The sequence below is a fragment of the Falco peregrinus genome, chromosome 2 (assembly GCF_023634155.1).
Source record: "Falco peregrinus isolate bFalPer1 chromosome 2, bFalPer1.pri, whole genome shotgun sequence".
Lineage (NCBI taxonomy): Eukaryota > Metazoa > Chordata > Aves > Falconiformes > Falconidae > Falco > Falco peregrinus.
In genome coordinates, this window is record NC_073722.1 from 47,602,211 (window position 1) to 47,626,506 (window position 24,296).

At 38.0% G+C, this 24,296-nt stretch overlaps 1 protein-coding gene across 4 annotated transcripts in view; it reads right to left on the bottom strand.

The window, feature by feature from the left end:
- Positions 1-24,296, bottom strand: part of ZFYVE28 (zinc finger FYVE-type containing 28) — a 165,978-nt gene that overhangs the window by 51,483 nt on the left and 90,199 nt on the right. For all 4 annotated transcript variants that reach the window (XM_055796709.1, XM_055796708.1, XM_055796707.1 and 1 more), the window contains exons 3-7: positions 13,084-13,221; positions 10,038-10,240; positions 8,235-8,324; positions 5,403-5,492; positions 2,146-2,247 (exon numbers count right to left, since the gene is read on the bottom strand). In XM_055796709.1, the coding sequence (XP_055652684.1) occupies positions 2,146-2,247; positions 5,403-5,492; positions 8,235-8,324; positions 10,038-10,240; positions 13,084-13,221 (623 nt within the window). The remainder of the gene's footprint in view (positions 1-2,145; positions 2,248-5,402; positions 5,493-8,234; positions 8,325-10,037; positions 10,241-13,083; positions 13,222-24,296) is intronic.

A 24,296-nucleotide genomic window follows, 5' to 3' on the forward strand; every position in this document is an offset into this window, starting at 1 on the left:
GGAGACTACTTGAATCTTTTTTCATGCCTTAACTAGTGGTGATGGAGACTGGAGAAAAGACTCCTGGAAAAAATGCTCCCTTTTTGTTAGGGAGCAGAAATATCAAGTACCTCATTCCATCTTCCCATACAGGTTTCTGTGAATGTTCTCACTGAGTAGGAACTGCAGCCTGATGAGTTAAAGAATCTGTGCTAACAAAAAATGTTACAATGTAGACAGCTTCGGTACTTTTAAAAGGAATTTAATTATTCTATATGAACTGGACACATTGGTATCTCATGGGTATTTTCATTCAATGTGTTCTTCTTTAAGGAGTATTACTAAAGAATCTTTTTGAGCCCTGTTTCTTCAAATATTCGAGTTCTTTGACATTCCTTTAATTCAAAAACTGCCAGAAATACAAATTCAAATTACATCTTAGTGTTGCTCAAAATTTTGCTCTGATAGATGCTATCTCACTTAGAACACTTAGGAAACTTTGTCTGCTAGAAAACTGAAATCACAATTTTTAATGCTCACTTGGCAGAATAAATGATATAGTTCAAGTGTATCAGAATTTTTTCCAAAAAAACCCAAACCACCAAGTCTTTTAATTTTTTGTGTTGAAAACTGTAGTTATTGAAAAAACAAGCATTCTACTGATGTGTTTTCAACCCAAGCATTAAGTTCAGAGTTATTGAAAATTAAATGGATGAAGCAATAAACGGATTTCATTGATTGTCATTTTCTGTGTTGTGAAATGCAAGGAGTAAGCAGAAAGTACAGATTATGACAAGTACATTAGCTTTTAAATATTATTTCGGCTTTAGTGAGCCATTGGAACGCTGGTAAAAATTTCTGTGTTAGCCACATATTGGGAAGAAAAAGGTATTTTTATGTAAACTCCATGGAGTTTTTTAAGCTTCAGTACCATTAAAGGGCTGGGGTTTTTCCCCTCTAACTTCAGTTTTGCTCCTCAATTCAGGTTCTTCTTTACTCAGTGTTTTATGAAACCATAATCACTCAAGAAAAAACGCCCCAACCATGTTGATTTGTCAGTTTTAATTCTGAGATTTCAATATGAATATTATTAATGTACCTAAAACTAAATCCATATCACTTCTAAACAGAAATAGGAAATCTTCAAGGGATACAAAAGAATGTGGTCCGGATATTCATAAGAAGTTTACTTCAGACATCAGCTCCTCTCTGAACCATCCCTGACAAAGCTTGCATTCTCCCTCAGGAGATGCCTCACCTCTAATACGTGAGAGAAGATTAACATCGATGTGGAAACTATTCTTGCATCGAACTGTCATTATGACATTGAGGGAAGGTGATAAACAGCTGAGAATTGGACACCAAAGATAAAAACTTTTGCCAAATTATCTCTAGAGTTTTCTAAGACTAAAATTTGCAATTGGTATATAAAACTGAGTTCTAAGAAAATAATAGAGCTTAAATATTTAGAAAACAGTTAGGTTTTTTTAAACATCCAGATAAAATACATTAAGGGTGAACATAAAAAGCCCTGAATAAAGATCCTTTAAAGATACAGCTTGTATCTTTAAAAATACAACTTCTCCAAAGTAACAATTAGTCTTCCAAAGACCTCAAACTAAGAAAAAAATTTTAGTGCTCTTGATACTTGAACCAAAGCCCACATCTCCAATGGTTACCAAGACTGAAGCACTGTAAAAAAAGTATATATAAAATGATCCATCCTATAAAAACAGATCCACAATATGAAAAATTGATAGTCATTTCTATTAGATTAAGAATGATCTGAGTATTGCATCATAATGCAATGAGAAAAAGTAATAAACCTAGCTAAACAGAAACAAAGATGCTAATTAGAAACAGGATCTCCCCAAAATAAACTGCAACTTTAGTATTTCAGGCATCACCCAACCATAAGGAAAATCAGAGATGTAATAAAATTGTATTCAGAATAAAAACTATCACAGAGAGATGAAGAGTTCAGAAAACTCCCATGAAATGAAAAACGGCATTTAGTTATTTCCTGGCTATGTGTCGGGTAGATAAGAGGATAACACAGTTTATGGTTAACATCGCAAACACTTTTCTAGGCATTTATGAGTTCTTTAGGCCTTTGATTTTCATTTCAGAAGAGAGGCAGTTAAAACCATCTTTTTTATTACTTGCCTTATTTTTCTTAGCAAAGTGTGAAAAGGTCTGAAGAGTTCAGACATATCTTCTGGTTTATGGTCCAAATTTAATGGTCCCTCCGAGTAGACAACAAGGCCACTGTAAATCAAACACATGGACGAACACACACAGAAATGAAAATCTCATTACACAGAGTTACTACTGAGTATGGAGCCAGAAAAGCAACTATACATAAACATTAGACCTACATTCAAGTTAATATTGTTATCTTATTTTTGTCTTATTCACCCAGTTAGAATTAAATACTATTTAAAGCAACAGGAAAAAGATCCCCTTCCCCTCTGTCCACCTCCCCTTAAACACGGGAGAAAGCAATGGAAGCATAAAGGGAAGAACATGCATTTGTTTTGTTGCTGTAGATAACCCATAAAAAAACACAAACAAGAAACTGATTGTCAAGTAAGTTGGGGAAAGCCTACTGACTTAAAAGGTTGCAAATGGCTTTTTCTTCCCAGTCTAAATCATTTCTATGTAAGATAGTTGACTCTTGAGCTCCTATTTTTCTAATATAAATATAAACCAGTATTAACATGGTAAAAAAAGAATACACATTTGCTAAATTAGATAAAACACATTTAGATAATAACGTGTTTCTAAATCAACTCAGCACTTGTAGGAACTTCCCTGGAAAGATGTTTGTTGATGATCCTGAAAGCCTCCATGAACTCCACTGTAGATATCTCAATAGTTCCTCCTGACCAAACTTGTTTGTGTGTCAGAGATTAAATAAAATTCACCTTCACCGTATCTTCTGCATCATACCACACTGTCTGAGAGAGTGGATTCCACCCACACCAGGCACCATTCTGCTAAATCGTTTAATCCTCTGCCTACTGCAAAAACAATGTATGTTTCTCAAAAGGCAAATGGATCACATGTTCTCACACCCAAAATAACAGAGGTTTTATTTTTCCCAGGCTATTTATTTTTTCCCTTCCTGTCCTTACAGTCAGCCCTCAATTACCCAAGGTATTTCAAAAGGTACGTTCCTTTTCTTACATTCAATTTACATGCTGCTTCAGAAAGCTTTCTAGCTACTCTGCATCCAAACCATCCAGAGTAATGGGGAGCCTCAGCTAAGGCAACTGTTGATGTCTTTTGCTCACCAGCTGTTTACTAGCAAGCTCCCTGAATGACCACCAAAAGCTCTCTGAGACACAGCAGCAAAGCTAGTGTCACAAGTTAGACAAATCCCACTGAAGTGTTAAAAAAACTAATCAAGTAAGACCATTTACACTCTGGTTACCATCTAGGAAACACTGCTCTTCTGTTTTTAAACCCAGAGTCTGGCTTATGCCCTAGTACCAGGATAGTACTGTGGTTTCCCATCAGGCTGGAAGATGACCATCAGAAAGTTCAGAATTGTCAAGGTAACAAAGGGTCCAAGAAATCTGACTACTAAGCTTGATCAACATTGCTTTGGGGACCAGGGCAGCAGTAGGGAAAGGGGAGAAGAAAAAAAAAGAATTACTCCTTTTGCAAGTCACCTTTTTTTTCTTTTGGTGGCTTAAAAGAAATTATCCTGTTACCAAGATCATACATTTTTTTTTTTTTTTAAGCTTTCTGCCTAAAGAAATGTTAGTTTGCTGAGGGGAAGTTTGAGGGTGCTCTCACTGAACCTCTAACTGATGCAATATCATCATACCTTTGGCTTTCAGGTATAGTTTGCTCTCCATAGAGCTTAACTCTCAGAATTAGTAAAAATAATAAAAATAACAACCACAAAACCAAACTGGGCTAGAACACTACAGAAGAAATTATGATATGGTCTCTGTATACATATGACCTTTGAGAGAGTTCTGAATCAAAGCTTCAACACAGCTGTAACATGGAAAGAACTAAAAAAAAGGAAAAAATGTGTCTTAGTGTTTCATATTGGTTCAAAATGCACTGACACCTGCTAACTATCTAGGCAACATACACCATATTAGAATCCTTAGACAAAAATGACCCTGAGAAGTATTCCTTAAAGGTTTGCTATTAGAAGACCAAGGGGATCCAGGGCTTCTCCTTGCCCCAGATCCATCCTTCTCATTAAGACACAGAGCAAAAGCACAACAACTTTGTGTTGCATTTGTCTTGTGTTTAAAGTTTTCTCCTTTCACAGTCCAAACAAAAGACTTACATTTCCTCCAGACAACACTACTATCTGGATGGTGTAATTTTTCTGTGGAACTTCACATGGCAGTGATTTATTTTCAAATCACTGAATACTTACAAGCAGTTACAACTTTTTTCTCTTCTCCCTCTCTGTTCTTCTTTGTAATTTGGGATTGACATGGTATATTTTCTAGAGAGCCCTTGGCTTTCCAGATAGTCACTATATATTATTACTCACTGTGCCTTCCAGCAGACTCAGAGTTCCCGCATTCCTGTTGTTTATTGATAATCTTATTATTACTGTTATTATTTTTAGAAAGACAGTTACAGACAATATCCTATTTAACAGGAACAATGGGCCACAGGGATTTTCTGAGGAGAAGCACATTACACTCAGGATTTGAGGTTTCTTATTTCCCTCAATTATACTACTTATATTAGCTAACCTTTAAACATTCATAATGGTAAAATACTGCAAATATGCTGGCTTTACTCCAGAAAAACTGCTCTCTCAAATCATGAAGACTTATTAGCAAAAATACATCCAATTTTTCAATATTGCAAAAACTGCATGAAATAAACCCACTGTGTTAATTTAGTTGTCTTGAATGGTCAATACAGGACACAAATCTACACATAAATTATGTTAATACTTTCCTTGAAAAAGATTTAAGCCTAATTCAGTGGTCACAATAGTTTGTCTTAACAACTCCTTTTGAACCCAGAGTCATTAAGAAAATTACACAACTTGTATTGAAAATTTTTGCTTTTCAAGACTTATATGCTTAGGTCATACTATTTTTGAATGACACTAAACATGTGCTTTCAAAGAAATATATTTCTGACAATGTGTCATTCCACAGATTTATTTTATTAAATTTTTAATTTCTTTCTGTAGGACGACTGTTCCAGGTTCCTATCTTCTATATTTAGTTCTACATTCCCCCCCCCCCCCCTTCTTGATATTCCACAGGAAAACACAATGATTTAAAACAAAATATAATTCTCTGATATTTTTGAATAAAGTACAAGCAAACTCAGGTGAAAAAATACACCAAAAGTCCAGAAAAAAATTAAAATCTTCAGTGAATCTTTAAATGAAGCAGAAGGGAGAGTAGTTAAAGATTACTTACCATACAATGGCTAATCTTGGAATTGTAAACATTAAAGCTGGTTCATAGTCATCTATCATATCTTGAGTGAGGTATCCAAGCCTTAAGGCTCTAAGCAGAAGACAAATATTATTCACTAAGAGACAAAATGCTCCAAGAACATTTCAATAGGAAAAAAATTGAGAAGACTATTAAAAGCCTAACAAAATTGATAGTATTTAACTTATGAATTATTTTTGTACAATCTAAATCACTATATAAAATAACTGACTACTGCACTCTCTAGTTTAAAAAATATTAATAGAAGAAAAAGAACTTTAAACACTTTAAAAAACTTTAGACACTTTTAAAAGCTTTTCTAGCCATCCAAAACCAAAATAATTTTAATGCCATTTTTCCTTTTCAGTTACTATTTCACACCAAGATTCAGTTTGTTACTAAAAGCCACTGGTGCTTAGAGTTTTTAAACTAAAAGGAGTATTTTCCAAGTAACAGGGGAAAGTATTTGGTTTCATTTTCAAATAAAACTTCCTATGATCACCTAGGTCAACTCCTTATCTAACAAACCAAACTAAAAAAAAAACCCACCTAGTTCTATACAGCAACTATTATTGAAGTCTAAGGATTTAATGTTTGGGGGCCACTTCACTGTCCTCTAATAACTTTAGAAATATCTTAAATCCCTTTTAGGATAAAACCCAATTTGTTTCGGCTTTTCACTTGGCTATGTTTTCCAGGTTTCTTCACAATTTCTTAGATTTCCTAACACTCTCAAATTTCTTCTCCAATGTGTCCATATCAGTGAGTAAGATAACACTCAGAACTGCACAGTAGTCCTGCTGAGGAGTGGTCCCAGAAAGAATGGAAATAACTTTTTCTTATTCCTCATCAGTACTCATCTTGCAAATACTGCTAGTGGTGGACAGCAAAACGACCAGAAAGCAAGTTCTACTTTGTACTAACAGATGGATGCAGAGCAAGGCCCACCCTTACTCCCTGTTCCTTCCTACTGTCCACTGCCACATTATCCAGAGCTGCTAATGAGAAACATCTTTTTCCTCACACTGGCCAAATATGAGTGCATGTAGTAGCTCTCTGACTGATGGAAAGTAATTCCTCCTCCTTGCTATGATTACTTTGAGCTATAATCTTGTTTTTTAAAAAGCCTGAAACACCTGGTTGGGGGACAGTGTTGATGTGCCGGGGGCAGGGGGCTCTGTGGGGGGCTCCGGGCAGGCCGGGCCGAGGCCGGTGGTGTGGGGGTCCCCAGGGCTGAGCGCCGGGCCCTGCCCCTGGGTCACACCAGCCCCCGGCAGCTGCAGGCTGGGGGCAGGGGGCTGGGAACTGCCCGGCGGGACAGGGCCCGGGGGGGCTGGGCGGCAGCGGCTGGGCATGAGCCCCCAGCCTGCCCAGGTGGCCCAGGAGGCCAGCAGCGTCCCGGCCGGTGTCCGAAACGGTGTGGCCGGCAGGGCCGGGGCAGCGCCCGTCCCCCTGCCCTGGGCACTGGTGGGGCCGCCCCGCGGGGCCTGGGCTCAGCGTTGGGCCCCTCACGGCCAGACAGACACTGAGGGGCTGGAGCGTGTCCAGAGCCGGGCAGGGGCTGGGGCAGGGGCGTCAGCCTGGAGAGAAGGGGGCTGGGGGGGGACAATACTGCTCTCTACAACTGCCTGAAGAGGTTGTAGGCAGGTGGGGGTCAGTTTCTTCTCCCAGATAACAAGCAATAGGACAAGAGGATATAGCCTCAAGTGGCACCAGGGGAGGGTTAGATTGGATATTGGGAAACATTTCTTTGCTGAAAGGGTGATCAAGCATTGAACAGGCTGCCCAGGGAGGTGGTGGAATCGCCATCCCTGGAGGTGTTTAAGAAAACCGCATAAATACGGTGCTTAGGGAGATGGTGTAGTGGCGGACTTGGCAGTCCTGGGTTAATGGTTGGACTTGATGATCTTCAGAGTCTTTTCCAACCCAAATGATACTATGATTCTATTCTCTGGCATTGGTGTCATCTACAGATTGTGGCAGTGCGCTGTGTAATCCTTCATTCCTTCCCAGAGTCCTACTTCACAACTTCTCCTAATATGACACTAAACCGAACACTTACTGCAAGTGCTTCTTACAGTCAATTGGTCTCCAATAATTCCACTCAGACTCCAGTTCACTATTTTCCTTTTGAGAACTGCTTTACACTGCACAAAACCTCACTACAGCTGGTTATTTCACATGCTGTTCCCCTCCACTGCCCCCCACTAGGCTGACTAGTCTGTGATGGGGTGGGGGGGAAAAGTTGTTCAACAGTGCATTCCAAACTCACATTTTTGCTTATCACTTTATACTTCTCGGAGAACTAGTGAACTACTGTTTTGGTTGTTTGCCTTCTTTTAACATCATATCTTCATACATACAGAGTCAAGCTCCAGCCCTCTAAGATTTTAAAGAGCCTTTACAAGTTCTTCATGATAATCACCTAAAGGTTCACAAACTATTTGAATCATCTCATGTATTCCTGCATGAAATATCACTAAGTCTTAATGCCTTAAACAGATGGAGCTTATCTAAATGTTTAGCCTTCATTTACATATCTATAACTAGGCATACAGACAATATTGTTGGATTATTAACTTTTGTGTTTGTTTTCTAGAAAAAAAAACACAACCCACAACCAAAAAAGTACAGGCTTGTGCCTGGCAAGCACGCTTAATGCTTTTTAGCTTTCTACTTGGATATTACTAGAAAAGCAAAATGCCTGGTATTTTATGATGCTTCCTAAAGACTACAGTCAAAGTACTTCTAGAAAAGCTCAGATTGAAAGTAAACACAGAAATTAAAAACCTAGTACTGAACTAAAATGCTTACCTCTCCACAGTTTCACAGAAGAGTACGATTACCTCTTGCTGCACATAATACTCTTTTGGAGACTTCACAGGTACCATGGCCGACACATAACTACAAAGATTATAGAAAAACATACTACTATTTTACACACTTTAACAAATCATAACATAGACAAAAACAAGGCTATGATAAATCATCATAGAAACCTAACCTTTCATGTACCATTTTGTATTTATTTTGACAGCACTCCTACAAAAATTACAGCACAAGAATCTATAAGAAATGCATCCAATTTACTTATTGCAGATAGAGGCAGAGGAACTCAGTTTAGAAATGTCATTACACACATTTAGCAACCAGAACACCATACTGTGTGGCACAGGGAGGTTGGTTCTAGAAGGATATTTATTGCCACATCCTGGAGACAGAGTAGTTCACTCTGCACTTAAGAAAAAAACCTGACTGAAAGACAAATTTTAATTAAAAAGGTTTTACCCGAGATAATATTAGGGAAATTTCAGCCACCCAAGAGAAACAATTTAGGAGACTTAAAAGCTGGCCTCATTTCTATGTGGAATTACATGCAGAAGTACTAACTCACAAGGTGAGAAATTTTGGTAAAGTGGTTTTCTGTCACCATATTACTTAGTCATTTGTAGACTACAGGTAACACACAAAGGGGAAAAGTTGTTTGCAGAACAATGGCAAATTAAAATGCTCTATGTAGAGAGTTGGTATGGACAGGCCCAAAACTGCACAGGTACTGTCAAGAACCAGTTACTGATTGTCATTGGTGTCTGCACTCAAAACCACACTTAAAAACATTTTTAGCTAATGTTTTCAATTAAAATGTTTTTCAGTGTAACAGTATAATGATAGGGTTTTTTAATCAGAAAAACCTGCTTACATGAGTAAAATAATACAAGATAATATGAATACTGAGGAAAGGCTAAGAGTAATGGGAGTCAAGACAGTCTATGGGTTATTCCCAGAAAAAATTTAAAACACTACCCAATTCTAAGAAACCTGTCTTGCAGAGGGTAGTAATGGCTGTATTATATTACATCCACAGATAATCTTGTCCAGTTATCCTGTCTTTAACTATGCCCAGCACTACAACCATCTAACAAGTATGCAGGAAGCTGGCTTAATTCCGAAGCACAATGCAAGACCTGGTCAATGTGACCCTTGATGCAATAAGCAGTTGCTTTTCTCATCCCAAAAGCAGTTATTTTTGCTTTTGCTATAAGTCTCCAAGCCATTTTGCAATCACAAGTTTTTAAATCACTGAGTTCCTGCGGTTAATTATGGCTTGTGTAAAAGCACTTCCTTCATCAGTTTTCAATTTGCCTTAAATTCACTAGGTGCATCCTGCTTGTATCTCTAAACACAAGAGAACAAGACCTCATAATATCTAGACTATTTGTCATCTTTTTTTTTTTAAATGTATCTTACTTGTCGCCTTTCCTCCAAAAAAAAAACATTAAGTGAAGAGATTTATGGCTTCCTTTTTTGTCTTGGAAAACATCCCTCAAATGCCATATGCCAGCATGCAAATGGAAAATTACAGTTTAGCTGAATAGAGCAAATATTAATTGCTAAAAAGCTATTTAATTTTCTCTTCGTTATTACTACATTAGACGGAAAAAATCTAACAATACAACAAATTACTGAAGAACTCAAATACCATGATAAAAAAAATGACATGCTTTTTCCATTAAAAGAAAACACAACAAAACAGCAAGCTTCCAAAAACCAACAAGGCACACCACAGTTGTCGTACCCAAGCCAATGCTCACAATGCATTTACATCGGATCTTTTACCTTAATTCAAATTCAGCAAAAAGGACATCAAAATGCTTGAGTGAATCTTTCATTTTTTCTGTGTAGAGGTTCAAATCCCTTAAGGCCTGGTCACGAATGATATTTCTAACTTCCTCCAGGCTTCGAGTCAGATCCTTCGCCAATGGCCTCATAGCCATACTCTCAATTTCACGATTCATAATAATTGAACCAGCAGCCAAACACTATGAAATACATTAAGGGAGAAAATATTAATTTTTACAAAGTTAATTTTACGTTTAAAAGAGAACAAGATGTGATAGTTAATACTTTGAACAAAGGCAGTACTTAGCCCCAATTTGTTGCAAATTATTAAACAAGTGAAAGATTTAAAACTGATATGCTGAGAGTCGTAAGCCTTCACATAAAAGGTTAGGGAGCAGCTCAGTCCAGGAGACATGGGAACAGAGGAAGGTTCAAGTGCAAGAACCACATAACTGATAGAATAACTTTTAAAAAGTGCTTCTCCCACTAGGTAGGCATGTATTGATAAAATATATACTCTATGTACACGAAGATTGATTGCCTAAGAGGGATGTGGATCCAGCTGAAGTACAATCAATGGACTCTCTTGATCCAGGCTAGACTGCTTGATTTTGTAAATCTACTCCTCATGAAAAGGACAGAAATTCTGCAACCGTGATGCCACTTGCAGCAAAAATACTCACATTGGCTGTCAGACCAGGGAGTGAGCTAGACCAATAGCCTGCCTCCTACAGAAGCCATGCATATATTTTATAGGAAAAAACATAAAACCAGGTCACAGAGTGATTCTTCCCTTTCAGTTTCTGGGAAGCAGCTATTTAAGAGACTCCTTGGCCCAAGAGTTACACAAGGGCTCCCAAAGACATTAAAAGTAGATTTTTACTGTAAGACATTAATAAAACTTTTTAAAATATTGCTGTTAAAACCAGGCTATTTAATAATCTCTGCTGCTGGCTTTATTCCTTTATGGATACATTTGGAAGACAACAAGCACTGATGTAAATCATACTTACTGGATTAATGGAAATATTTTTATTAACTGAAAATATACACGGTTCTTCTAGTCTCAAAGTTATCTTTTTTTGTTTTAAATCTTCATTCGCAGCTCTGTTCCACTTCCTCTCTGCCCCTGCACTCCCCTGGATGGGAGGCATTACTGCAGCTCTCTGTGAGGGACCTGCCATCCCAACCCTTGCTCAGCAGGCTAATGCATTGATTTATGTTTTAAGGCTACCAGGAGAAGATGATGTTCTTACCTCTTATCAGTCAAAGCAGTATTTGTGGGAATGTATGGATAAGGCAAGTCTTAACTGCTGACAGGTACTTAGTCCATCAGAGCAATTGCACTGACAAGGGCACATAAGTGTATATTTTTAACAGTCCATACAGTTTTCCTTACTACATGAATTTACAGAATGACAGTGTCTACAGTAGTAGGAATTAACATTACTTCATCACTGCATACATTACTTTCTCTGAAACCAACAGGTCTCTCCAAGCCTGTTGATTTGATTTAGGAGACAATGAAAGTTGGATTTGGAAAAAGTAAAAGCATTAACTTATGTAACAAGCAGTGAATAAAGGGAGACTATTTTTTTCATCCCCGAAGATACTAGCTGTCTCTGTGATCCCCTCAAGCATATTCCACAACGCAAGGAGAATTTACTGCATGGGCTGGCATTTTTCCTGTTCATTCATTGCTGTAATCCTGGTTTGTTAGTGCCTTCAAGTAAGAAAAGATAATGGGATTCACAGGGATTCATTATGGACAGCTGCAGACAGAATGACCCCATGTTCTCCTACCTAATGACCAAAGAAGCACCATTAAGCAGATACATCAGACACTCAGCATTTTAAAAACAGAGCATGGTGTCACCTGTATGATGGCAGTGAAGGTCACACACTAATTAGAAAAAAAGTTGCTGCTGTTTTTGCTGAAGATAGGGTTAGAAAGCATTGAAAAATCAAATTAATTTTGTAAATTCTACCCGGGACTTGCCTGACTCAGAAGAACCTACAACTAACAACTGTCAAAGTTTCAGAAACAGAACATATGGACACATATTGGACTAAACAAGATAGGAGAGCATGCACTTTAAAAAGAAAGGAGGAACTGGTAGAGAACAGAATGGATAATAACAGGAGCCAACGAATTGCTTCAAATACAAGAGAGGCAAAGTTGAAAGCAACACCACAACATGCTGTTGTGTGGTAGGATGTCTAGGCTACTCTCCTCAACTCTTAAATCCATGGTGCTTAAAGTCACCCTCAGGCCAGCAGACCTGAAGACACTAAGTTTATCATTAAAGACTCCACAATGAGTTTTTATTCCTTTTTCTTAGCCAACAGATACCAGTAGTAACAAATAAGTATCTTACATATCATGTCCTTTATTCTGACACTTCAAGCTTCCCTTGGTTAAAATAATTAAAGCTTATTCACCACAAAAAATCCCTTGTTCCTACAGGTTGCTGTCGAAGCAGGTCTTTGAGAAAAGCCACATAAGATAAGTAGACTTCAGTGCTTTGCACAGAAACCATTATATTTTAAGCCTAAACATGTGAAACAAATGAGTTATGCGCAAAAAATACCAGCTCAAAGTTATAATATAGCCTTAAAATAAAGTAAGAGCATACATTTACATTTGTTCGAAAAACTTTTATCCTGCTATAATTCCCTTATATATCTTTATTTGTTTCTAAGATTTTTAAAGCACGAGGTGGCCCATCAGGACAAAAAATAAATTTGAAAATCAAGAATATTAATCAGATGCTAGGTCACAAAAGAACAATTTTTAAGACGTGGTCATAATGGCAGTAGACAATTATGGAAATAAACTGGTATGCTGTTAGCCCAAGCAATACCAAAACCACAGTTAAAGTATCCCCTTCCACTGAGCATCCAGAGCAAGTTCTCAAAGAAGTTTACTCTTTAATTATACGTACCATTTGCAGAAAAGTCTCTAGATGTACTTTAAACTTCTGATTTTATACCACACAAAAACGGTCCATTAACCCCAAGTAACAAAACATGAGAGACTTACTTCTGCTCCAAACCAAAGCTGTCCTGCAAGGTTGTCATGGCGTATTTCCTCCGGAAACTTAACACAAAAGTCTCGGTTGGCCCGTTCATGTGGAATGCATTCATCCATGATTTGATTTATGATGTTCAAAACATTATCCTGAAGCAAAATATAGGATAACATATATACTGTTCCCACATAAATCCCAGATATTTTTTTTCTAAGTTTTAACAGAATTTTAGCTAGGCAACAACAAATTAAGAAAGAAAATGCAGTATTTAACTCTTAATGGTCATCACACACACAGAGAAAACACAGGAGGATATTGCATCGAAAGGAAGAGTGGCGAACTTCACTTTTTTTAGTTTTCATAGAGACAGTTTTTCAGATTCACTGCACTTAACTGACTACTTTAGTGGGACTTCTGATGAGGAGGCATGATTTAAAGAGCTCATTAACTGTAAAGTATCAGTAAATAAACTATAAGCACAAATAAACTGACTTCTCATTTCCTCTCACCAGCCCAAATGATATTCACTTCATTCTTCCCCCAAAAAAGCACCTGACAGAGTACCCCGGAGACCTTAGAAATTGAGTTACATTGGGATCATTGGAGTTGAAGAATTAAACTTGTCCTGGGAATCTAAAGCAGGTGCTTACCACACTTGAGTCCCCAGCAGGCAAGGGCTGGCACACCTGCCTGCTGTTTCTCCCCCTGGCCATCCAGGAGGATAAGGGAACACCACACAAGTTAGAGAGTCTTAGTAACTGCTCTGATCTATGTCTGCATCAGGACAAAGATCAAAGACCCCTAACCAGTCTCTTGATATGCAGTAAATAATCCATATTCATTTATTTGAAAAGGTAATCTTTATGTATCCCTGCTGGGAACCACATGAAATTTGATTAACATAATAAAGGTAGGTTCAGAGTGTGAAAAACGCTGAGTGCTTTCATTAAAGATGTTTTGTCTCATCCTTCTTCCATTATTTACAGAATTCACATTGTTTTGAAAGTATTTTTTCAAGCAAATAAAAACAAATCTGTCTGCATAGAACTGTTTAAGAGGGAATTGCTTTACGCCTAAGCTTTACTGGTGTCTTTTCCTCTGCATTTACAAAAATAAAAGAAGAATAGAAATTTTGAAGAAACCTGCCCCTTTAGTTTGTTCCCCACTGAGAAAGGCAAAACCTACTTTAGGTACAAAAAAAATAATTCAAATTTTCAGTAATTTCAGTGCAGACTGCTGTTGCCATAAAATAATCTTAGCATTAATGCCATAATCCCAGTTGTCTAATCCAAAATAAATAATCCATTGGCAATATTTATTACATATTGGTATAAGGTACTTTATGTGCTAACAATTAAAACATTTTTACATAAATTATTTTTGCAAGTCTGTCATGAGGTAACACATTTCATTTTGATAAAGTTGTAACAAACGAACAACACCCCATACATTTAAAACAACACTGGCATGCATAATAGTCAACCATTTTCTCTAAAAAAAAAAATATCTGAAAACAGGGCTCTGTAGCATCACAAAACAACACAGACTGTGGCCAGCAGGTATGAGAAGAGACAAAAAACCCAAAGCTAGATTCACCAACGTTTAAAATAATTTTAAAGATGCACCCCTCACTCTGCAAGTGCAATATACTGCCAGGATTAATGGGGCACTTGGATCCCTAGGAATCCAAAGAGATGCCCATTGTAGAAATTGAGGGAAAAGTCAATGTCACAGTTTTCCCTAGTGTAACTGCAAGGTGAACTTCAGTTCAAGTTCTGGAAGACAGATCAGAGCAAAGATGCTCACACCCTGTTTCAGCAGTACCATCCAGAATCACTGCCTGAAGAAAAAAGCCAGGCTGCCACCATCTCCCCTCTCCAGGATAAAATGCAGACACAGCCAAGGGATCACATATAAATTAGTATGATGCCTTAGGGCAAGAAAAAGCAGGCTAATAGCAAGTTTCCTATTTTCCTTCCTTCCACTTCTTAATTCCTGGTATAGAGTATGCTTCTTTCATCATTATTTAGCTAGATCTTGCTGGGAAGTCAAAATATTTTGAAAGTAGGTCCCATAAGAAAATAAACTCCTAAACCACTTAGTTCCTACCCAAACTTACAGAGCAAGGAACGAAACTGAGGATTAAAGCATTTAAATTGTAGAAGGGCATGAGTCACTCATGATGCACTTAAAATCAGTTATTGCTGATCTATTTTGAGACCAGGTGCTGTGTCTCTAGCTCCCACTTCATCACCAGAACAATACAGGTTAGCACATTAGGATGAAAAAGCAAGATTCCTGTTTTCAGGGAACTAAAAGTTTGAAAGGAACTTTTCACATTTGAGAGATACAGTGCTAAAAAGTCATCCTACCAGTTAAATTTTACAAAAGCTGCAGGATATTCAAAGAAATATTAAGGCATGGAACTCTGAAAAGAATTACATTTGAATTCAATTATGTCAGATTTCAAATAAACCAATTTATTTTATTTTAGGACATGATACTCATATTTATTTTTTTTGCCACCACACTCAAATATGGGAAAACATTATTTTCAGCATCCTGCTTTTTTTTTTTTTCTAAAAAGCTACACAGAATAGGATGAGACCCATATTGAAAAGCTTCGCTCAACTTTTTTTCTACTTTTAATACCTTATTATTTAAACGCAAGCTTATTTTGCAGTGGCTACAAAACAAATTAAATTTCCCTTTTATAATCACCCACATACGTACTCAAAATTCCTGATATATCAAAGAAAGTTCTATGCAGAGTAAAGCAACAGGTCTCATATCTGGCCAAGCAACTGTCCCATATCTTTGTTCTGTTTTTCGAATCATTGTACTTGTAAATAAGTACTAAGATTCTATCTAAATCATGTTGGGAGATATAATTATGCTAAGCATCATGAAATTTTGTACCTTAATGCACTGAAATGAAATACTGCAACTGAAGGCAACCAGATATAATAAAGATAATGAAAGTTTTTCCAAAGCAAGTATAATACTAATTTTTCAGTATACCGTTTGTTTACCACCTAAATGACATTTAGTATTCTTCATTTCATCAATATTTTTGTACTCTCTAGATATTTATACTCCAAAGCACCAAAGATCTACTAACACATCTCCAAGTACGCCAAACCGAGTCATTTTAAAAAAACCCCGGAAGTTATTTGCAACTTATGCAGTACTAGTAAGTTAAATCGTAAATAACTAGAATTTTAATATACACTTGCCAATGGAGATAAATCACAAAAGCTCCATCTCTGGATTAGTAGCAGTTTTTTTACAAAGAGTTACCTGGCTTCACATAGACAACTGATCACTGTCAAAAAGCGAAGTGAAAAAAACAATTCAAGAAATGAACATGTCCTGCATGCTCTAATGGTAATAGGGGAAGATTAAGGAAAGACTACTTAAAAGAACTTTGCCATTTAGTGTATAAATGTGAACAGATTTCTACAAGGCTAATTGTTTCAAGATGTGCAATTGCCCAAATTTTCTTTTTTTCTACAGGTTTTTTTTTATCCTACTATAGAAAAAACCCAAAACAACAAAATCTCCAACATTTTCCTCCCCTCTTCCATTCCCTCTTGTTATGACGCCCAGAGCAGAGTAACCTAAAGAGGAGAACTGGAATACTTGCTCCCATAATGATTTCAAATCTCAGCTGCTTTGAAACTGGAAGGATGCCAGCCAATTTAGACAGGCTATCCAATGCATTATAAGCAAGTCAGTCTTTTCTTCAAAAGAGCTTCAAGAAACATTCAATTTAGTTAATTACAGTATTCTGCTTTGTAAGCTAAGAACGAATGGGTTCAGATACGTGGTAGCACTGAGGTTTTGCTCTAACTTAAGTAACAGAAATCAATTTGTTGGAATTGAAGTAGTAAATCTTTCACTTGATCCATCTTTCTACATAAAAGCCTCTGGATTTAATGTACCCTTTGGTAGCTTTATCTGTTATCTTTTGGTTCATTTGCATACCAGGATGAGCACAGTTTTGTTTCAAAGCTGCACTGTTTAGGCTTTCCAGCAGCACAACAGGCAGCTGCTGCAGAAATTCTGCTTTGGGATTTACTCCAAGTTCCTTATTTCCTGGAAAAGAGCTCAATGTTTTGCATAATGGAAAGCACCTATATTTTATTTTGATAGGTAAGGGAATGAGTGGTAGTGAGACAACTTAAGTAGCTCGCCACAGTAAAGAACAAAAAGTTAGTTTATTCTTGACCCAGCAGTAATTGGCCATATACTCAATAATCTGTACATAAAGCTAACAGCAACTGCTGCATTAGCTTTCAGAACAGGTACAAAATGAACAAGCAGTAACTTAGTCTTACTTATGCTCTTAAACATGTTTAGATCAACATGTAACCCTTTTGTACATGTCCTTCATAAAATCTGTGGTGCTCTTCCACACCATTAAATTTAACATGACCTTCCTGAGATCTTCTGCAAGATTTCTTCAGACGAAGATAACTTCTCATATTGTTCAGTACTTCTTCAATATAATTTTTTTGTATTATCAGTAAAATTAGCCAAGGTAATACAGTCTGTGATAGTATCACCATGAGCTTAATAGCTTCACATTTTTTGTTTCTTTTTCTGGCTTGATGTCAAATAGCAGACCTCCATCAACATCACATTTATGACAGCAGAACACAAATTAAGGCCAAACAAAGGAAGATTTTGTTGTCATTAGCTAGTATTCAGGGTTCTTATGGGTGACTTTCATTAACAGAAAAAACTAATAAGGTGACATACTCCTCGATTTAAGTGATAGGAATTCAAGCGACACCCAGAAGTCCTGGCTTCAGAATCCAGCAGGGTCTTTACAGAAGCTGTTTCATCCATCAGAGATTGAAAGTCTCTCTCCAGACAGCAACAAGTTCCATTGCTTTCCCTCCAGCCCGTCTTGCACGGATCCCAAAGGCCATGCTTTCGGACTCCCTTTTTTTGCCTCATCAGCTATTTGACTGTTTCCTACTGCCAACACAGAATCACTGAAGAAACACCTTTAAGATCATCAAGTCCAACCATTAACCCAGCACTGCCAAGCCCACCACTAAACCATGTCCCTAAGTACCACGTCTACATGGCTTTTAAATACCTCCAGGGTTGGTGATTCCATCACTTCCCTGGGCAGCCTGTTCCAACGCTTGACCACCCTTGCAGTGAAGAAATGTTTCCCAATATCCAATCTAAACCTCCCTTCATGCAACTTGAGGCCACTTCCCCTTGTCCTGTCACTTGTTACCTGGGAGAAGACACTGACCCCCACCTGCCTACAGCCTCCTGTCACATAGTTGTAGAGAACTATAAGGCCCCCCCGAGCCTCCTTTTCTACAGCTGAACCACCCCAGTTCCCTCAGCTGTTCCTCATAAGATACATTCTCTAGACCCTTCACCATCTTTGTTGCTCTTCTCTGGACGCACTCCAGCACCTATATGCCTGAGGGGCCCAAAGCTGAACACAGGATTTCAGGTGCGGCCTCACCAGTGCTGAGGTCCTGCTGGTCACACTGTTTCTGATGGAAGCCAGGATGCTGTTGGCCGCCTTGGCCACCTGGGCACATTACTAGCTCACGTCCAGCCGGACATCAGCCAGCACCCCCGGGCCCTTTTCCTCCAGGCAGGTTTCCAGCTGCTCTGCCCCCAGCCCTCAGCGCTGCATGAGGCTGTTGTCACCCAAGTGCAGTACCCAGCACTCAGCCCTGGGGGACACTCATGCCACTGTTCCTGGCCCCTTGGTCCAGTCTGCCCAGCCCCCCCCACCCCCCCCCCGTCACCCGCAAAGTCTCCTGCCCAGCCCCCCCTGCAGAGTCTCCTGCCCTCCAGGAGATCAACGCTCTACCACAAATTGGCATCATCTGCAAACTGACTGGAGGTGCACTTCTAGATGGCCCACCTCCTACAAGTAACTTAGAATTTGTTTGTATGAACTTTGGGCAGTAGCTCCCAGTCTAACCTAGCCCACTATAGGGCAGTACCAAAATTTACCATGAATTGAAGGCAACTTGTATCTCTAGCAATTTAAAAGCTGTAGCACCCCAGCCCAACAACAATTGTTGCAGTTTGTGTTGAACGGCAGCATCAAAGCCTCTCTTGCTGAACTGTCTTGCTAGTATACCATCATGACAGGACTTCATTCTCCAAATATCACAAGTTTATTAATGGAAATTTTGATCTTACCCTTCATATATATTCAAAATTTATTTTGCATACACTGACTAATCTTCCCAAGTGGAGCCACTGACATATGAAGAGGTGAACACCGGCACATTAATTTTCAAACAAAAGAGCTTACAGATATTTAAGCATGGCTTCCAATAAAAATGGTTCTTTAGCCATGATGTAGTATTTATTTATTGGCTAAAATGACATTTCCCAATAAGCCAGTGTGTACTCTTTTGACAAATTACCTTTAAACTTAACGTACATCTGTTCTAAGCATCTCTACCACGAAGATAAAATCACGGAATTAATGCCCCTCTTTTCTAACCAGCCACCCAAATATAAATAAAATAAAATTTTCCTCAGTAAATAAAAGAGGAAACCCTATTTACAGAAGGGCTGTTAATAACGAAGATCAACTTGAGAGACTACATGAAGTACAGCATTGTTACAGGGCATCATCCTCTCTCTGCAGAGAAGAAAACTTTCAGATTTCAAAAATGGTGCCACCATAAGAAAAAAAAATAATCTGCTGTATTCCTTCACACCAAGAAGCCATTAACTGATGTTAGACGAGGCAGCATTTACTGAAACGAAGTGTAGCCAAACCTACACTGAAAGACTGCTCTCAGTACAAAGCATCTCAGTCAAGCCTCCCTTTATCAGTAACAGATAAGAACTTTGTCCACAGTGAATCAGAATATCATGGCTACAGACATGCTCTTTCAGCAGTATCTACATACTTAAGCTTTTTCTTATAAAGGCTCTAAAATGTTTGTCCTATATTAGAAAACACTTGAAAATAATCCATTAAGTAACCTGGTATACTAAACTTTAAAATAATCCATTAAGTAACCTGGTATAGTAACATCCCCTTCTACATAGTTTCATAGCAACAGAAGAATAAGAGACATTCACTTTGAACATGGGTATCTGCCACACCAAACATAAAACAGGCTTTCTCCTCCAACCAGTACCAGGCAACTACTTTCCTACCATGGTACAAGGATCCAAAAGGTGCCCTAATAAGTACTTCAGTATTTTCCAAGCATGAAAGAATTTAAGCCTGGCACAGAGCTGGCACAGTCTTCTTCATATTGGACCAAAGCTGCTCCACAGCTGAGGCCACGAGCAGAATGCAGGCAATGCAATCATGACTTACTGCCACCTTTGCTTTGCTTGCCTTCCCGTACTGCAGAGTGAAAGAATCCTGCATCCCAATACAGTGCTGAACTGGGGGGGGAGCCAGCTTTCCTCCCTATGAGGTTCTCTGCTGCAAATTAATTCCCTGACCTACAATGTACAATATTCTCAAAGCCACTCTGCCTACAGTTTTAGATAACAAGTAGTTTCTCTGAATGACCTATTTGATCCATACAAACAAGTGGAAACACATTAAAAAGTTTGTAAATATGTAAGACTACAGTATTACACACTATTACAATGCTTTTTTTCAAAGAAAAAATATCTTACAATATTAATCAGTCCCTACATCATACCAACTATGAATCTAGAACACAAAAATGAAATAAAATTATTGTTAGTTGTCAAGAGTTGTACTGATGGCTCAACTTACAGTCAAGCATTTTATATTTTCTAGCCATCATGCTCATCATTCTATAGTTAAAATAGAAGTGACCAAAAGTTTCCCCAAAACAATAAAGAAAAGCTGTTTAAACAGACAAGGTTTTAAAGCACACAATTATTTTATCTACTAATTAGAAATGTTTATTGCTGCATATTTGTTTCCTACCCAGCTGTATCATTCCACTGATCACTTAACATTTCTGGAGGGTGGGAGGAAGTAAATTTAAAATCTGCATTCGTAGCCTAACGGAAGAAAAATCAACTCTTGTGATACTTACAGGTTATTTACAGTATTTAATTATACAAAATAATTTTCTTCATTCACAGTGATTTCAAGTACAGTAAAAACATATGAAAGGGTTGACAAGCCTGCATGTTTTCAAAGGAAATGTTACAAGCTTTCACTCACTTGCATAATTAAATAGCAAACAGGTACCTGACAAACTGTTTGAAGATGTCAGGTAGCACAGAGAAGACATCTGTTGGAGCAATGCAACTCATACAAGTAATCATTACTAGCAATAATGAAATGACAATCAATTATAAAACAACTGAAATAGAGATAAAACTATAGGGAAAAACCTTACAAGACCTACTATCACAGAAACAATACAGCAGACTTGCATTGTCTGGAATTTAAGGTTAATCTTGACATCATCACTTAAATAAGAAATACTTTTCTTCTCAGTTTCACTTTCTTTTCTAAACTGGTACTGTCTCCACTTAAATTAAATTGGAAGAGATTGTAAAAAAGAGAGAATAATTTTCTTTGAACAAGACTTGGCTCTCCCACCAGTTCCAGTCCTTCTTTCCTACATCTGCATCACGTCTTATAAATCTAGACCTCATGAGAACTTCTCTAGAGCCCTCCAGCTCTGTTATGTTTCAGAAAAAGCCTCAAAATCAGGTACAATTCGGAAAACTAGCATGATTATCTCCTCACCACAGATCAATGCCCCAGCATTCTGATGTAACTGAATGGGCTGGAGAAGGTCTGCTTTTGGTTCCTTCTTCTTCGCTCTACCTACTCTAGAAAAAAAGCCAGACACCCCTCCTCATCTATTCTCAGTTACTAAACTTTAGAAACATGAAGGTTTCTTTCAGTCAGCTTCTTCCCTCAATCTCAATAATTACTCTTCTGTCTCCTTCATTGACCTCCACTAACATAACTAATATAATGTCTCAAGGGTTGCAAATTAAGCAGGCTAGAGAGACTTCGCCATTACTTCAGCTAAAAGTACTCCTGGCTCAACTCACACTGTTTAACCTTTCTATCATTTAATAAAATAACATCAGGAATAGATTCTTGCCAACTTTTAACCAATCATTATGTTACAGAATCCAGCTGGGAGTTTTACAGCTTTAGTCTAACTTGTCTCATTTAAAGAGATCTATTTCTGCCTAATTCTACAAGAAAATGTTCTGCGATGGACAGATGTAATCAAACATGAAAACATTGCACCTCTGAACTGCCTCATTGTTTCCAGCGATTATGGTACATACTCCCAGCTTGCTCTTGTCAAGAATGTTAATGAACACAATTAGTATTTCTTAGATAACTCGCTGCCAATCTACTATGACACAGGCATTGTCCTATGAGTGATTTAACAGCTCTTTACAGATACCTTCTTCATTAAGGGATGCTCATTAATGCTGACTTTTCTTAAAAATTGCTTCTCTTCAGCAGGGATACAATTCAGATAAAGCACAGAATAGAAGGGATTTTTTTGGAATTTTTTTTTTTTTTTTTTAGAGATTGCTTATTCTCATACCACTTAAACTTATCAGAAAAAAGGAAACACCTTCAGATCAGGTTTTTTACACCTGAAATAGAAAGGCACTTTTCATCTAAGACAGGCAGCAAATAGCATAAGGCCATTTTGCAGCCTAATCGTTAGGCAGCAAGGCCAACTGACAAGCCAGCCCCTTCTCTCACCTATTTTACAGCTTTTGTTCCTATCTACAGGCTGTCACTGGCCTTCTCAACAGCACTCTCGGCTTACTGGTACAAGGGGCATAATGAATGGTTTCAGAGCACTGACCCACGGTAATCCAGGTCATTTCACTGTTCAAGGTCACAGAACGACTCTGCAAATACATGCATTAGCACAGTTGAAGATGTGGTTTCCTAGAGGTATCAAGCTGACCACAGCTTATTTAAACTGGCTATGGCTAAGGATCTATAAACCCACTACACGCTCCCCGCTTCTGTCTGCAGACACTCCTCTAGCTGTATGTCAGCACTTGGACGCCATTGTGCATCCGCACACTCAGGGCAATCAATATCCCACCAAAGCCTCCCCCACAACCAAGCTTCCAGGTCATCCCACCTGCTCCATGACCATTCACTCACTGCTGGAGCCAGGTACCTGCAGCACACTGGTTAGTGCTGGAAGAAAGGACAGACAAGGCTACCGCTTTTGATGGCTGCACAGTCTCAAATCAGTTTAAGCTAATAGGAAGCTGTGCTTTGAGGGGATGCCGTGCTGAAGTATGGGGATAAGAACAAGAATAGTGCAAATGTGGAATGGAAAAGCTTTACACTGACACTACCAATGAACCATGCAATGATGCCTAAGGAACTACATGCAATAACACAGAAATACGCGTTTCTGCAGATTTTTTATGAAATCAAAGTTTATTTATCTTGTCTGCCCATGCTCAACCACATATCCAAGCAATAAAGCTAAGAGATTTACTGAAACTAAAATGTTTATAACATTTCTAACCAAGTGCCCAAGGGCTTGTTTGAATCAAAGACTAGGCAATCCACATGCACAGCTGCTGAAGTTTTCATAGGACTCTGACCAAAAGCACTCAAATTTACATAAATATTTCCATCTGAAATCACTCTATGCATTTCCATTAATACCATTATAAAGCCTAGCGGTGTTAATCCACAACACTGGTAGATTTAGAAACCTTAACCAGCTAGGAGAAAAAGAACATATTTGGCATTAAACAACATTCTGACTTTAGTGAATAAAAAATTGAGAGTTATGTTGAAGTACTGCAGCTGTAGACAATAGACAAAGGCCAATGTGGTATTATACCACATAAGGAGTTATAACCAACCACAGTTTGCCTCAAAACTGCAGATCCCAGATCCTTAATGACCTCCACTCAACATAACAGTGTTCAGGTCCAGGATCATTTCTACTGTCTGTATACTGTAATTAAGTGATTTAAGGATCTTCTAAAAAATTACATAAAGATAATGCTGCCTTCCCTGTTGAGGGATACCTTCAAAATTTTATTTCATCAATTAGGAAATAGGATGTATTTTCAGACTCTTAATTGCATTGCAGAATAAGCCAGACAGCCAGAAATACATTCATTAGATCTACTGAGAGAACTCCTCACATTCCAGCTACAGGGTTAAAATATTTTCGAGTCAAATATGCAAAATCCCTATGGAGGACAATAATACAAATAATAAACAGGGCTGACACAGAGGCCAGAG